The 17,967-nt window shown below is 34.5% G+C and overlaps 1 protein-coding gene across 6 annotated transcripts in view; it reads left to right on the forward strand.

The window, feature by feature from the left end:
• The window catches only part of GRIA2 (glutamate ionotropic receptor AMPA type subunit 2), a 189,834-nt gene that overhangs the window by 97,797 nt on the left and 74,070 nt on the right, over positions 1 to 17,967 (forward strand). For all 6 annotated transcript variants that reach the window (XR_006353611.1, XM_043971832.1, XM_043971829.1 and 3 more), the window contains exons 4-6: positions 4,754 to 4,950; positions 12,232 to 12,285; positions 16,774 to 16,935. Coding sequence is in view for 5 of the 6 variants with exons in the window: in XM_043971832.1 (XP_043827767.1) it covers positions 4,754 to 4,950; positions 12,232 to 12,285; positions 16,774 to 16,935 (413 nt within the window). In the remaining variant the exon portion in view is untranslated. The remainder of the gene's footprint in view (positions 1 to 4,753; positions 4,951 to 12,231; positions 12,286 to 16,773; positions 16,936 to 17,967) is intronic.

Below are 17,967 nucleotides of genomic sequence, written 5' to 3' on the forward strand. Positions count from 1 at the left end.
AGGGATGAAATGAGCTAGGTGGCTCAGTGGAGAAAGCACTGGCCCTGGATTCAGTAGGACCTGAGTTCAAATCCAATCTCAGATTCTTGGCACTGGATAAATCACTTAACTCTCATTGCCCTGAAAAAAAAAAGTTATAGGCACAGGTTTGAGTATTATTGGAAGTTAGCTTTCCTGACTTTCTTTGGCCCCAAGCTATAACCTTAACCCTACCCAGCTATCTTTTACTTACTTATTTATTTATTTTGTTTTGTTTTGTTTTGTTTTGTTTTTGTGAGAGGGCAATGAGGGTTAAGTGACTTGCCCAGGGTCACACAGCTTGTGGCAAGTGTCTAAGCTCAGATTTGACCTCAGGTCCTCCTGAATCCAGGGCTGGTGCTTTATCCACCTAGATGCCCCCTGACCCAGCTATCTTGAAAAGTGAATACTGGTGATTGTAAAGAATTGTCCAAGGTAGAAATATTTGAATGACTAATGATAAATCTATCACCACTATTGGGGGTGCTAGAGAAGAGATCACTCCTTGAACATATTTTCCTCTGACGGTGAATCAGTAATATCATCTCCAATAATAAAGGATGGTAGTTAGTCCACCTATTTATGGATCAGCTACTACTGCCCTACATATAGATTTAATAATATGAACATTTACTTACCATTAATTTAAGTCTAGTTTAAAAATGAACCACTCTGGTAGAGATTGAGCTCTGTAACAAATGGTAGTTTTGTTATTTTTTTCCAGTTACAAATTACACACTCTAATAATGACAGATTTAAGTTACAGAGAACCAGCATTGACCATTAGTGACTTTTGGTGTGTGGAACTAATGCGTTTGAATGTCTGCCACTTTCTTGAATAGATTCTAACTGATTAAAAAAAAACATCATTTACATTTTCATTGATAGAGAGAACTGCCAAGGAATATATTCAGAGTTATCACTTGATGAAATCCATTTACAAATTGCCTTCAGTGCTTGAATTTCCTAATCGTACTTGTCAGATGATAGCACTGAATTTCCATTATTACAAATAACATCTCTATTGGAACCTTTTAGTAATCCTTCAGATGAGCCTAATATTAAAGAATAGGCAAATTATCTTTAATTGTAATACATATTTCCCACACCAGTTATTATTTCAAAGAGTGATTGTTTATCAGTTGTTGATATAACATATGCATGGTATATTGAAATTATTACTTTGAGGGCAAGAATCATTGTACTCTATAATCTCCAAAGAACTGAGAATAACTATCATTGAGAAAATCTGTGAGTAGGAATATAAGTGAGTGTGAGCATAACAAATAAGGAAGTATAAAGGAGATCCAGAATGACATGTCATAAAAAAGATGTATGAGCAAAAAAGAAATGAACTAATCACAAGATTAATAAATAAATAAAGATATAAACAATAGACACATCCTCTGTTCCATTATTATCCTATGAAGATAAAGTCTGGAAAAATTTAATCATAATGAGTTTAGCCCTTGTGATGAAATTATGGGAGGATATAAGCATGCTCCTAGCACAGGATAGGCAAGTGAATAATACCCATAATGATGAAATCAAAGAATGACTTGAGTATTTCAGAGAGTATCAAGGGAGAGTCCCACAATGATTAGGATTTCAAAAATTCACATGTAAATAAATAGATAAAGGGACTTAGTCTTTATAACATGGTGAAGTGAAGACAGAGGAGAAAAATAGCTATATTTAACTATAGGCATAGTTATTGTAGAAAGCATGATGACTAACTTATTTCCTCCTTCACTGAAGCTGAACGGAGAGGAAATGAGCTTATATTTTAACAGGGAAGATTTCATTTACACATAGTGAAGTTGTGAAATTTATGAGGTGTTGAAAATGTTCTATCATAAGGGTTTTTTATCTCTTTTACTGGAAGATTTTTGACTAAATGAAATGGGATTTCAATTTTAAATCAACTTCTGTATTTTCTATTTGCTCCATAAAAGTTTGGAAGGAGTTGACTGATTCTGACCAAATTTGAATTTTGTTCATATGTAAAATGTTTTAAAATTATTTTTATTTTGTAAAGTAAAACAACCATTTCCATAATGTAGTAGAATTAAAACAAAATAACAGATTCCACATGAAACTGCAAAACTATTATATACAACTTCCTATTCTTTTAAATATATAATAAAGTAATCATTTCTTTTTTCCCTTTTTCCCCCTTCCTTCCCATTCCCCTGCCCTAAAGATTGTTGTCATTAGGCACAAATAAGTGTGTGTATATGTGAAATCATTCTATCCATCTTTTTATTTATTAGACCTGATAAAACAACCCAGGAACTAGATGTATACATTTTAATTGCTAGTGGTCCTGAAAGACCATAAAGTTATAAAAATATACCTTAATATCAGGACTCATGGTGCTTGATTCTCTTACATCCTACATTATGATACTATCTCTGAAATTTAGGTCCAATAGTGGTTTCTTTCACCATCTTAAAATTGTAGGCAATTTGTTTTCCACAGTGTGTAAGTTCTTTCTGTAGTATTGAATAGATTACATTGAAGTCTGGCATGGGGCTAAATGTCAGAAATATATATGATTGTGCTGAATGAGGTCTACAATTTACAGAAACACTAGTACTAAAATTAACAATGTCCTTTTGGAGATGGTTTCACTTCTATCCTTTCTGAAGACAGGGGAATAATTAGACAAAATCTTCTAATCAATGTCTTGTAGGACTGTGATTCTGTGTTGTCATGGAAGGCTTTTCATAGAATTGTCACATTTTGGCTGCCAAAGACAGTTTTCTCTGTTGCTGAATATAGTTGAAATGATGTCAAAGACCAAGTAGTTATGTTCTCGTGTTCTCTCTCTCTCTCTCTCTCTCTCTCTCTCTCTCTCTCTCTCTCTCTCTCTCTTTCTCTCTCTCTCTCTGTGTGGCCTGAAGCAACAGAAAAAGCAGATAGAAAGCTTAATAGCCATTTTCATTGCTATATTGAACTATATGAATGGTCACTATGTTACCATTGATAACCAGCTAATTTCATTTGTTATGTGGGTGGCATGAAGAAGAAATGGATTTATACTGTAATTTACATAGAGTTAATTTAATTTAACTTTAATTTACATACAGTGACATTTATGGAATGCAGGTTTATGTTTTGGGTGAAATAATTATTTAATTCACTAAATTAGTGTCTTTCTCACTGTCAGGAGACCTGGTGATCATGTAAACAGGCATAATTCAGATTATGTCACTGCCCTGGTTTATGAAACTTTGGGGGGCCCCACTGAAAACCACAATACAAACTACACTTTTGTCATTTAGAGATCTTCAAATTCTGACTGCAACCTAGCTTTGCATACAAACATTACCTAGCTCCACTTTGTGCACTCTTTTCTTCCACCAATATGGTTCAAGTACATGTTCATGCTCCATCGATAACATTCCAATTATTATCTTTAGGTCCTTTCTTTGCATATGCTCTTCCCCTAACCGTGGTTTTGGTTCGTCCTTCCTCATCCTTCTCATACTCTTCATCCTTGTCCTTCTCGTCATTGTCCTCCTTATCATTGTCCTCCTCCTGCTCTTCTTTTCCTTCTTCTTTCCTCTCCCCCGCTCCTCCTCCCTCTCCTCCTCCTTTTATTTCTTATCTATGTCTTTTACATCTCTAACACTTTTTTTAAGGTTGAACTCTTTTTACTTCCTACCTGTGGTCTTTCCTGATCACCTTTCTTATTGGTGCCCTTCCTACTAAAATTACAGTGTATTTTCCTTGTAAATATTTTCTTTTGATATACCTATAGATATATCCTTTCCTAAAGTAGAATGTAAGCTTCTTAAGAGCAGGAACTATATTGTCTATTCATTTTTTAAATCCTTTCCTCCCTGGCACACATTATATGCTGATTGAATAAATGAACTATTAAAATCCTAGTAATAAATTTTGAAAGCATCTGATATCTAATTATAATGGCTTGACAGTAAACTTATATCACAGATTACAATGCTTCTCCACTTGGGAAATAGAAGAAGCATGTTTGTACTAAATGGTACTCTACAGAATATTAAATGTTATGCTTATGATCTGAAAGAACTGATTTTTCTCTTGAAAATGAAGATTTTACTTATGCACCATAGTATCCTTTTATTGTGGAGTCAGATCTAATAAGGCAAAACTCCTACATGATATAATAGAAGGCTTTGTTGAAATGACTGTGTAGAGCACAGCAGAATTTAATAGAGTAGCTTCCATGGGGTAAATACCATCCTTGGCTCTTACAATTGAACAGACTTTCATGTTGCCAATAGCTCACTTGATGTTTCCAAGACAGTAGTGTTGTGGGGGCTTTAGAAATAGGATAGGAAAGATATGAGATTCAATTCAAGCAGTAAGAAAAGAAACAGGTGATCATGGCCTTTGATTTCAGAAATATGGGTAATAAAAGCACTCACAGTTCAGTAATATTATAAAGCAGACATCTGCCTCTGAAGAATGAATATGTCTTTTCTGCCAAAGAATGCCCCCTTTGCTTAGTAGTGTGGCATCTAAGCACTTTAGTTCACAGATCTGGTTCTGGAACAATCAGATGCTATCAAAGATGTCAGATGAATCTTTTTGGGGAAGGTGGGGAGAGAAAGAGAGAAGGGTTATCATCTAGTTATCTAACAAGCTTGTTAGAGGCACAATAACTAGAAGTTGCATAACATGATTCTGAGTTATTCAAATTTATCAGTCTTTTAAATTCGTATTTCTTAAATTTGTGCCCTCTCAGGCTTATCAACATTGCAAGCTGTCCTGGATTCTGCTGCTGAAAAGAAATGGCAAGTGACTGCTATCAATGTAGGCAATATTAACAATGACAGGAAAGATGAAACCTACCGGTCGCTGTTTCAAGATCTAGAGGTGAAAAAAGAAAGGCGCGTAATCCTCGACTGTGAACGTGACAAAGTCAACGACATTGTAGACCAAGTAGGTGATGCTAAATTGTTTTTTAATCTATGACACCCAGATATGGAATTCTGGTGCAAAGTCAGCAGCTAGAACAAGCATGGGGTGGGGGGAAGTGGTGCATGAACAGCAGTTTTTGCTTTATGGCTTCAGTGTGACACAGCATCAGCCATCATTTAAATTATCCATGGCATCAGTTGGCAATAGCAGGTGCTCTAAGATAATGCTGATATAGCAGTTTTCCAGTTTTGACTATTAACTAAAACCTAGTATAATATGGGTTTTGTTATAAATTACGCAGCTTTTCCCCCACGAGAAATCTAAATTTAATGCCTAGTCTTTATCCTATGCTCAGTCTTTTTTAATGTAATATTTCTCAAATTTGGATATCTTTCACTGGAAATTCCAGCTTATGAATGTTTTCTGCTACAGTTAAAGAATGAAAATTAAATTATATTTTTTCAGTCAACAAGCATTTATTAAGCATTTTCCTTTATGTCAGGCATTGTGCTAAGCACCGGGGATGAAAAGAAAGACAAAGACACAGACTGTTCTCAAGGAGTCCACATTCTATTAGGGGAATCAATAAGCAATTTACTATTTATATTCAAGATATAGACAGTATAAATAAACAGATATACCAGAAAAGGAGGCTTTGTTTGCAGGGTGTTAGGTCCAGAAAAAAAGAGATGTCAAAAGCCACCCCACTCATTTTATAGGTAAGGGAATTGAGAGCAAGGGAGGTTGAGTAACTTGCCTAAGAACACAGAGGTGATAAAATTTCAGAAGAGGCCTCTGATTCCAAAGCTGCTACTATTTCCCTTCTACCCCATGGTCTCCAAAAGAACACTCACCTTTAGCAATTACCTGTGTAGCTGAGTCCTCTTCCTTTTGTTCCATAGTTGATGGTCTCAAAAATTAGCCTCTGTCCCCTATATAGCAGTGAAACGTTTTAAAACATTCTGTAATCCGGCCTCAGACACTTAACACTTACTAGCTGTGTGACCTTGGGCAAGTCACTTAACCCCAATTGCCTCACCAAAAAAACAACAACAAACCATTCTGTAAAAGGAGGATAGTTTTTGAAACATCACTTCTATGGGACTAAAACCAACGGTCCCCTATGCTCTCCATTGTATCTCAGAGCTCATAGGTGATAAGGGAGTCAATTGTTTGGAGTCTGGGGTTGTATTTATGCTTTGGGACATTAGTTTCCTATTTAGGGAACTGAAAGAAATAATGTTCTAAATAACCTCATGTCACTTGTAGGAGTCAAGCTCAAAATAGTTGGCAGAAGTGTTGTATTTTCTTAGGTTAGACCTTTGTAGTTAACAGAGTTTGTTATCTTCATGTGCACACAATAGGTGACAATAAAATCTATTACCTTCTGCCTGAAATATTGTCCTTTCATCCCTATCTGACCGGGGAACCTGTGGGCACATAAATACCTGTGAAGTCTGTACTCATTGCCAGTGGGTGCTACACTAGTTTTGAGTCTCTGTTGTCTGTTAACATTTCAATAAACACATCTGTTCTGGTTTAAAGAAAAAAGTGTATGTGTCCAGAAGTGAGAATATGTTTTTCTCTTCTCTTAGTTGAGAGCAAGGTCGATGAATAAAAAACCAAAATAAATGCATACATGAAGACAAATTTATGCATATAGATAAACATACATAGTTAGACAAATAGTAAGTATTGGGATGTTTCCCTCTTCCTGCCCTAACCCCTTACCTACTTACACCCAAGATTTGCCTCCTTCCTTTTTTTTTTTAAGCTTTTTTTTCTTTTTGGTGAGGCAATTGGGGTTAAGTGACTTGCCCAGGGTCACACAGCCAGTAAGTGTTAAGTGTCTGAGGCTGGATTTGAACTCAGGTCCTCCTGACTCCAAAGCTGGTGCTCTATCCACTGTGCCATCTAGCTGCTCCTTCATTTTCTTTTTAAGGTTGGGAGAGCTAGAACTACTGTACAATATCTTGAATGAATCGGCAGATGAATCATTTACTGACACCATCTGAGTGGGAGTAGGTTTGGAATAGGGCATTGAGAAGGTTGCTAATAGAGGATTCTGGGTATAATTTTTGAATACTCTTTAGTCTGAGAATGAAAAGTAGGTTCATTAATTTATAAAGCACAAAAAAATTTGCAAACATATATGTTAATGAAGACTTAATTGATATATAACAATACTTAGGACAGCTAGGTGGATCAATCCATAGAGCACCAGACCTGGAGTCAAAAAGAGCTGGGTTCAAATCTGACCTCAGACATTTCCTACCTGTACAACTCTGGGCAAGTAACAACCCTGTTTGCCTTCATTCCTAATCTGTAAAATGAGCTGGACAAGGAAATGGTAAGCCATTCCAGTATCTTTGCCATGAAAACCTCAAATGAGATCACAAAGAGTTAGACGTGACTGAAATGACTGAATACAGAGAATACATACCATCCTTAAGAAACACAGATCAGAACTCCCATTAAATTTAGAATAACTGAATAAAGCAAACTGATTTTGAGGGGAAAAGTGGTGTATGACAGAAAGATGTCCAATTTGATCATTTTTTTCTAGGCTCTGGAGTTTGATGCCTGATTATTTTTAACCTGGATTCTTTTTTTTTTTTGGTGAGGCAATTGGGGTTAAGTGACTTGTACAGGGTCACACAGCCAGTAAGTGTTAAGTGTCTGAGGCTGGATTTGAACTCAGGTCCTCCTGATTCCAAGCTGGTGCTCTATCCACTGCACCACCTAGCTGCCCCAACCTGGATTCTTTATATATAAATGTAGAATTCTAGAAACTCATTAGAAATTCACCAGAATAACTTTTTAGATTGGATATTAATACTTGTAACGTCCTAGACTACAAAAAGAGATAATTATCATCAAAAAGATCTGATGAAAACCTAAATGAAGCTAATATTAGTACTTTATCATAATTCTTACTAATTAGGTATTAGGTTCTTTTGTTTCTACTTCCTAAAGGAATTTGGTATTGTCAGCACCCTTTTGAAATTTCAGTGCCCTGAGCAAAACATTAATCACCATGCCTTTACAATTCTATGCATTATCAACTTAGCTGAGCCTAGCATGTGTGTATGTAGGTATGCATGCATGCATGTGTATATGTATATTTGTGCAAGTAAAAGTATGTGTATGTATACATATACACACACACATATACATAGATATACACATACGCACAAATATATATAAATATGTATGTACAAGGTGGGCTAAAAATCACAGATATGTAATAAGTCCTTTACTTTTTGTTTTTAATTTATAATACTGTAGCATCATATGCAGTATTTATAGGAAATGAATTTACATTATGTCTGAAAAATCAAATATCATTAATGGCAAAAATAAAGAAAAATAATTTTCAAAAAGTTATTAAATCCAAAAATCCTTTTCATGATTCTTGGCCTACCCTGTATATGTACACACACACACACACACACACATACACATATGCATAAATCCATGTGTATATACATATATATACATATACATATGTACACACATATAAATAAATATATAATATCACCAACATACCTATTATACCTATTGAGTCTAGAATGTTCAGCGATATGCATCAAATATAGGAATTTGACAGAGCTTTAATGCATATTTCTATACACTCACCTTCAGAATACATTTTAAAACCTTGTGCTAAATGATTGCATACAGCATAGGGGGGCTGTCACTAGTCTTTTCATCAAAAAAATGGTTTCCATGGTAGTATGCATTTTGAAGTACAAAAATTCCCTGTAGGTGGGGAAAAATAAAGAATATAATTTCTTCACATGAAAGCATGGTGTATTGTTGCTGTGAATTTATTTGTAAGACATAATAGCCTTCCTAGTTCATGTAGGTCATGAGGTAGAGAACTTATTTTCATTATTATTATTATTATTTTCATTTGCATAACCCTTTAAAGTTTGTGAAATGCTTTACATATATTACTTCATTTGATCTTAACAACAACCTTGTGTGTAGGTTCTATTATTATCCCTGTTTTGTAGATGAAGAAACTGAGTATGATTGAGATTAAGTGACTTGCCCACAGTAATATAATTGATAAATGTCAGAGATTGGATTCAAACCTAAATCCTTTTTATTGCAAATTAGTTATTATGGTGAAGTGAAAGCAGCTCTGGATTCAATGTTAGAAGCCTTTGGTTTGGATCCTGACTCTGGCATTCCCAAACTGTATGACCTTAAACAAATAACATCATCACTGTGTTCCTCAGTTTCCTCATTTGTAAAATGAAGATTGGGGGCGGCAAAATTACTCCTGAGGTCCCTTCTGTTCTAAATCTTTGCTCTATAATTTAGCTCTATTTAGGCATGATACTTTCATCCAGAATAATGTCTCTTGCTAACATAATGCGACTAATTGTTATAAGCTGAAGAAATGCCAATGAAAATTAGTTCTCATAGCCTCATTATCTTTTTCCTCATAGACACTAAAATGCAGGCTCCTCATTAACCTTGTATCTTATCTCACTGCTCAGAAGAAAAGATTTGATTTTTTGAGGTTCTTAAGATTTTGTAGGCATAGTTAGCAAATGTTGTTATGAGAAGATCAGATCTTCTCATCTTAGATTCATTCTTTTTCCCCCAACACATAAATACACATATAGTCTTTCTTTTACATTCTGCTTTCTCATAATCTCCCCCTCAATAGAGCACAATTTTCATTAGCTAGGCTAAGGGATAGGAATAGGGTGTTGGTACTGTGAATTAAATGGTATAGGAAATCCCTCAATGAGGAAGACCCCTGCCAATTCAACAACAACAACTTTTCTATGCTAAACACTATACATATATAGTGGGTAGCATAGTAGGTCATCCATCCATCCACCCATCTATCCATATGTGTGTGTGTGTATACATATATATATATATGTATATATATATACACACACAATACACATATGTATGTGTATATATGTATAAATGTGTGTGTATATATATATATAGGGATTAACTACTGTGATAACTACTATGTGTACATATATGTGTGTATATGCATACACACATATACACATACACATATACATATACATACAAATATACAGAAAGACATACAAATGTGTGTGTGTGTGTGAAAGAAAGAGAGGTGTAGATAGGTGGTACAGTGGATAGAGTGCTGGATTTGGGAGTCAGGAAGAGATGAGTTTAATTCCTGACTCTAACACTTACTAGTTTTTTGACCCTAGGCAACCTGTTTGTTTAGTTTCCACATATGTAAAAATGAATTAGAGAAAGAAATCAGACCAATATCTTTGCCAAGAAAACCACAAATTGGATCATAAAGAGTTGGACACAACTAAAATGACTGAACAGCTACAAGAACAAGTCATTTAACATCTCTGTGACTTAGGTTCCAGCATTACCTGTCTCATAGGGTTGTTGTGAAGATCAAATGAGTTAATATAACAAAGAGTTTTATAAAGTTTAAAGTGCTATATAAATGTTAGCTGTTATTATACACTCTATCTCTTAAGAGGAACCAAAAAGCATTTATCTATAGAGAAGTATTTCCTCTTTTTCATGTCATCCCTTGTTATCAAAGTTGTGGTCAAAGGCATGCTCTCTAAAGAGCACTGCTTTTCTGGTCTTGTGCTTTCCCCAATCCATTGTATTATTTGTTGGTTCAAGTATTACTCTTTGGCTTATAAAGATGAAAGCTTTGTCTGTGTTTGAGGTATTTGTTTTCTTATTTCTGCACATCTCAATCATGTTCATCATTGAGAGGTAGCATGCTATCATTATAAAGAACCCTGGGTTTGAGTCTTATTTTTGATATGTAGTAGCTTTGCAACAGTGGGGAAGTCATTTTACTCTTATGAGCCTTAGCTTGCTCATTCATACTTACATCATCTCCATCATAGGCGGTTTTGAGGAAACATCATTTTAAATTGCAAAACACAGAGACTGTATGGTAGGGATGGATAGACAGCTTCAGAGGCAGTAAGACATGGATTCAAGTGCAGCCTCTGGTACATGATAGACATGTGAACACAGCAATGCCCCAGGCAAATTTCTGAGATTAAAAGCTACAGACAAGTTCTCATCTGCACCAGTGGAGTGAATTTCCACACCAGAAATTGTCTATATCAGTTAAATCAAAGATATGTCTTTTCTTTGTTAAAGTAAAATGTAAAAGAGACCTATTAATATCTAACTTTTTGGCCCTTGGACCCATAACCCTACATTGAATCACAGTGAACTTTCTGTTGGCATGCAGAGTGTAAACTAGAGCAAGGGAAACCATTTCATTCTTTTCACATCTCCTCACAATTGCTATCAAATCAAGGGAACAATTTGGATCAGCACAAAAGTGTATGTTTTGCCAGAGTCTAAATATGTTTCTATACATTTGGAGCAAATTTTTGTGAAAAATCAGCCCAGGTTTGAGGTAATTTATTTTAGGTTATGACTCCATCTGGTAACAGTGATATTTGTATAAACTATACCATAAACAGTTGAAAAATATCTTTTGAGAATTGAGGAAATGTTATGGTCCCTGAATTTAATTTTCCTATGCCCATAGCTGTTCCCACAAATTCAACCTGTCAGTTTTGAAGACATGCTGGGGTGTCCAAGTTTTTTTTTAATCAGAGAATACATGGACAAACACAATCTGGAAATTCAGATGTAGCTAGTTTTGTGACATTTTATGCAGATTAATTGTGTATACTTAAGAAAGTACAGTTATTAGGAAGCCTTTAAATTGATATGTGTACTTCTTAGTTTCATATAAATGTAATATTTTCTACTGTTTCCATTTTCATGGGATATAAAACTAAATACAAGTATTTGTCCTTCTCTATGTCAGTAAGGCCTGAATGGGGTGTGAGAGAGAGGAAAGGGAATTTTAAACAAACAACAATACATTTATATTCCAATTTGCAAGAGAGCAAATATAGAGCCTGAAAATTTGTCATATTTTCCTCAATGGAACTTAGATTCAGAGCTCCTGTAGAAGATCATAGGATCTATCATTAGAGACTGAAAATAAAGAAAGCAAGTCCCTAAGATGCAAAATGACTTGTCCAATGTCACAATGTAATAAATTAGAGGGTAAAGATTTGAACCCAGTTCCATTGAGTCTAAATGTAGAACTATTTTACTGCACCACAGTGGTTATCTTGTATTCTATCACTGAGCTGACTTCATCAGAGGATATATAAAATATAATGTTTGATTTCTAAAAATAATTGATGATATAAGCCATCACAAGTTAAATCATTTATTTAAATCACTTTTTAAGGGATTATTTTTGTTTCTCTTTGGCAGGTTATTACCATTGGAAAACATGTTAAAGGGTACCATTACATCATTGCAAATCTGGTAGGTGAATTTACTAATATTTGTTATTTTAGTAGAAGTAAGCATTCAATTGAGGTATTTTTGAATGCATGGAATGTGTCTAGAACAACTCAGAAATATTTTTTTAAAAAGCTATTTTGATCATATCTGGTTCTACAGATCAACAAAATCATTTGCTTTTCGTGTTTTACAAATCACTAATCATTTCCCTGTGGTTATAAATAATATAAAATATGTGATAAAGTAGTTGGATGATAGGAATTATTAATCATTTAAGAAGCAAGGGACCATGTCTTCTTTATCTGTGTATTTTCTTCCTCTAACTCCTACCATTATATCTAGCACAACACACTATACATAGTAGGCATTTAATAAATTATTTCTTGAATAAATGAATATTCATGTGAAAATACTTATATTTAAAAGACAATTTCTTTTGCCTTAAAAAAGATAATTACTTCGTCTTAACTATTTCTCTCTTCATTTTAAAAACGATTGGTCAACTTCTATCATTTTACTATATTAATAGCACAATTTTATTACATTAATATTAACATGTGAAGAAGATTAAATATAGTTATTGCTTAGCAACTAAGTAACAAACATAATACACTAACATCTTCCCTTAAAGGGGGTAAGAATGACTGGACCTGCATGGACTTCTGAGATTTGAAGATTGTGGTGGTTCCTTGCTTTCAGAGAAGGGCAAACATCCTTTAAATCTCAGAAGTCCATGTTGGTCCAGGCTATTCTTACCACCTCAAGGAGAGATGTTACAATAGAACCAGGAAAGATGTTGAGACCTGATGAGGATTTTTTCTCTAATGAAGGAATTAGACATTTCATATTATGAGAAGCATTATAATTACAGCTGTGTCCCAGTAGGAAAATATTGTCAGTTTCTTTTTCATCCATGCCTTTGCAAGCTATGCTTATGTTGAACACTAAAAAATGACAAGTCACATTTGTCTTACTTAAGTGCATCTCCTTATTCAACTCAACTCAATTAAACTAAAATTATTAAATTCCTACCATATGATTTAGACACAATGAAAAACACTTGAAATAAAAGGAAAAAATAATTTCTCCTTTTGAGTATGGGGATACACAATGTGCATAGATAAATAGGGATTAATTTGTGAGGAGAAGGAGGAAGAAGAGGAGGCAGAAGGAGAGAGAGAGAGAGAGAGAGAGAGAGAGAGAGAGAGAGAGAGAGAGGCTTCATAGAGAAGAAGGTAATAGATGAACTTGCCTTTTAAGGAAAGGTAGATAGTAGCTGGACTATGGAGGTAGAGGGGCCTGAATACCAAACTGATGAGTTCATAATTTATGCTAAAGACAGGGGAAGTGATTGAAGATTTTTCATAAAGGAAGTGACATTGTCGGACCTACACATAAAAAAAAAGATTATCTGGGTCATTGCATGTTTAATACATTGGATAATGTAGGAATTGAAAGCAGGAGAACAATTAGAAAGCTATTTAAATAATTCAGGTGAGAGGTATGAACTAGGGCAGCAGCTGTACGAGTGGAGAGATGACAATTGAGGAAAGAAGAATTGTGGAAATAGACTTAACAGACATGGTGAACTGATTTGATTTGGAGAACAAGAGAGAGGAATGTTTAGAATCATGCTGAGTTTATAAACCTCAGACTATAGGGATGGTGATATCCCCAAAAGAAATTAGAAGGTTTGGAGAATGGTTAGTCTTAAGAGGGGTAAGGTGTATAGAGATAATGAATTCTGTTTTAATGTTAGAGAATTTGAGATGTCTGTGGAACATCCAAGTGTAGATTTCCATAATCAATTAATGATTTAATACGTAGATTTTGGAGTCATCTCCTTTGAGATGATAAAATAGCTCACAGCAGTAGATGAGATCACCAAGGAAATGAGTGTTGAGAGAGTAGAGAGCCCAGGACCTAGTCTTTGGAGAAATGGATGAGGATTTGGCAAAGACCACTGAGAAGGAACTCTGACCTAGTTAAGCAGAGAACCAGTAGAGAATAGTGTCAACGAAGCTAAGGGAGAAGAGTAACTTGGCTTCACTAAAAATCACCATTAACATCTATTTTATTTATTAATAGTGTCAAATAACAGATACACCAAAATAAACACATAAGCAATGTATAATCTGTAATAGAACTCTAGCATCCAGAGTCACTTCTGAGTTCTTGGAAATAAAAGGGAAAGGTTAGGAATCATATTGCCAAGTATTACCAAGTACCCACTGCTATTCAGCCTGGTCTCAACTCTAGTATATTCTGATAGCATAGATCCAAGTACTAATCTGCTGGTGTCTCACCTCTCACTTCTCCAACTCCCCTATATGATGCTCCAAAGTTTGGGTTGTTTGTCCCCCCTACAAAAATACTGAAATTATCCAAAACCACCACCACCTAAAAATAAGAAATTTCAGCATTCCCATGAGCATGACAACAGTGTAATCTCTCTGTATCTCTCCTAAGAGTTCAGTTTCCCTCAGAATGTCTGTTCAACTCTTCCAAAAATCCACTCCTTTGAAAGCCCCCAAAAGTGTCTGTGATAGGAGAGTGAAGTGATAACTTTCCTCAATTTATACACTAACAAAAGCATTACAAAGAAAAACAACTTTAAATGACCTGAGAACTCTGATTAACCACAATTCCAGAGGAGCAGTGATGAATCATGCCACCCACCTCCTGTCAGAGATGTGATGCAGAATGAAAAATACATTTTTTTTGGATATAGTGAATGTAGGAACTTATTTTGTTTGACTATTCATATTTGTTACAAGGATTTTGGTTTTCTTTTCTTTTTCTTTTTTTTTTTCAGTTTTCAGAGTAGTTGTAAGGAAAGTGAGCCCAGAGATAGGGCAGTCAAAAAAAAAAAGAAAGGAAGGAAGGAAGGAAGGAAGGAAGGAAGGAAGGAAGGAAGGAAGGAAGGAAGGAAGGAAGGAAGGAAGGAAGAAAGAAAGAAAGAAAGAAAGAAAGAGAAAGAGAAAGAAAGAAAAGAAAAGAAAAGAAAAGAAAAGAAAAGAAAAGAAAAGAAAAGAAAAGAAAAGAAAAGAAAAGAAAAGAAAAGAAAAGAAAAGAAAAGAAAAGAAAAGAAAAGAAAGAGGGTCCATTGAAATACTTAAAAATGCACAGAAGAGAACATAAGGCGGATCAAAAAGAATCAGGGACAAGCAATTAAGCTTTTAAAGTTACATGTTTAATTTATTAAGTATTTTTAAAAGAAGCCACTCATAATTGATGTTTATAGTTTCATGCATCATCATTTTCTTTTTCTGTTCTACTCTGAACATAGAAAACCTATTTTATTTTGTGATTGTTAAGCTCAGGTTTTAAAAAACAAAACCCCAAACCTCTGCAGTCCAATTAAACCTGATATTTGTAGAGTTTCTGAACTAGTTTTTAAATATTTTAATGATGCTATTTCAAGATAATTGGTTTCCTTTGTAATCTGAAATATATTTTAATGCATTTAAATTACTTATTCTGAGATGGGAACTATAGACTTTACTATAATATTGAGGGGGGTCTATGATACAAAAAAAGGTCAGAAACTCTTGCTTTAAAGCTATAGAATCTTTATCCAAGTTATCTGTAATTTTGAGTTTTGTCAACCCAGGACTACAGATAAATCCCAGATGCAAAGCTTTGATAAAGATACTACAAAAGCAAAATAATAAGAAAATGGTTTTTTTGCATCAAGTTTTATTGATTTTTTTCACCTCACCTTCACACAATATGCCTTCCCTTGTAGCACAATAAAAGTCTATTTCTGAGACATCTATAATCCAAGCATACTCAGAGACAATCAAAACATCCAGCTCACTAAATGCTACTGGATCATCTCCTTATTAATTTCTTATCTCATCATGTAGTCGAGTGGAAAGAGTATTGGATTATAGTCAAAGGACTAGCACACAATTCTGACTCTGTTACTTAATATCCTTGTGACCTTGGACATGCTAATTAAGCTCTGTGGGCTTCAGTTCCTCGTCTATATGATTGCAAGATTGACTTGGCCTTTGACTTTCCTTCTAGTTCTAGATCTTTGATTCTATATCCTAGTCAGAAAACTCTTTACAACCTTTAGAAACTTCTCAAATTCCAGCAACCTTCTCTTTAATTGACCCTGATCCCAGAGTAAGCTTGAATAAATGTCTTCTCTGAGAACCATGTAATGGTGTGTTATGAACTCAACAAAGCAAATAAGGGAACTTCCCCACTAAGCAATTTTGATAAAAGGATGGTACTTAACTAACAAGAACTGAGGAGATGCCAAGGTCAACAGTGACTCAATGAACATTGTTGCTCCCCCAGTATGTAGCTGGTCCTATGCTCAGTGTTGATATGAGCACAGATTCAAATAAATGTGATATTTTCCATTACTTTTGTAGTCTATGTTTTCTGTGCTCTGAATGATGTGACCTCACAGCAAACGTGATGTGATTGGATAAATTTTGACTTTTGCTTTTTTGACTAGAGTAACTATACTGATGTGATGTGTTCTCTGCCCAGGGATTTACAGATGGAGATTTATCAAAAATTCAGTTTGGAGGAGCAAATGTCTCAGGATTTCAGATTGTTGACTATGAAGATTCCCTAGTGTCCAAATTTGTACAGAGATGGTCAACACTGGAGGAAAAAGAATATCCTGGAGCGCACACAAGTACAATTAAGGTTGGTTTATTTTTGTCTATTTATTTGTTTTTCTGTTTGAGTCAGTGGGAGGTTAAAATGAACTTAGTATTATTTGTGGTTTTGTGGTTTTAACATTGCAGAATGAGTACCATTAGTTTAGGACAGTGTGATTTTATGATTTTATTCCATTTGTCTTTACTGTGATTACTCACAAGGAGAAGAGAACAAAATAAATAATAAGCAAAGCTCATAACACAGCCCACATCTTTTATCAAACCTCCACTTTCTTCCCGGTGATTTGATTTCTTTATCATCGAACTGATGAAGTAGAAATCCATGAGTGTCCTGTGTCCTGCTACTATCATTCATTCATTCATTCATGTATTTCTATTTGTCTGATCATCTTTTTAATCTATTTAACTATCCATTCATTTGTTTCTTCATTTATTTATTTGCTTGTCTGTTCATTCATTTGTTTGTTTATTTGTTTATGTGTTTGTTAATTTATTTATATAGTTTATTGTGGCCAGAATCTGTGATTTGTAGATAATTTCTCATTGAGGAAATTACCTCTTTCTATGAAGACCATCAAATGTTCAGTAACTCATGTTCTCAGAGGGTTTGCTGGAGTGCTGAGTTTAAGTAACTTGTCCAGTGTCACACAGCAAGAATTTTGTCAGAGAGTGGGCCTGAAAACAGGTTTTCCTGATTTTGAGGCCAGATATCTATTCAGTAAGCCTTTTGTCTTCTTACTCACATTCATAAATCTATATAACAATATTAATATTTTACATGTATATAATACTTAAAGTTTACAGAGCACATTAGATATACTCTTTCCTAGGGTACTCACAACAATTGCATGGTGTATGTTGTTGTTGTTATTGTTATTATTGTTGTTGTTGTTGTTGTTGTTATTATTATTATTATCTCCATTTTCAAGGAATAGTGACTGAGAGCTCAAATTACATACCTGAAATCACAGACTAACTATATGAAGCATGATTGGAAGGCTGGAATCTTTTTTCATTCTAAGTCCAGAGCTCTATGCACTATATTAAACATCCTTAT

Source organism: Dromiciops gliroides, chromosome 6 (assembly GCF_019393635.1).
Source record: "Dromiciops gliroides isolate mDroGli1 chromosome 6, mDroGli1.pri, whole genome shotgun sequence".
Taxonomy (NCBI): domain Eukaryota; kingdom Metazoa; phylum Chordata; class Mammalia; order Microbiotheria; family Microbiotheriidae; genus Dromiciops; species Dromiciops gliroides.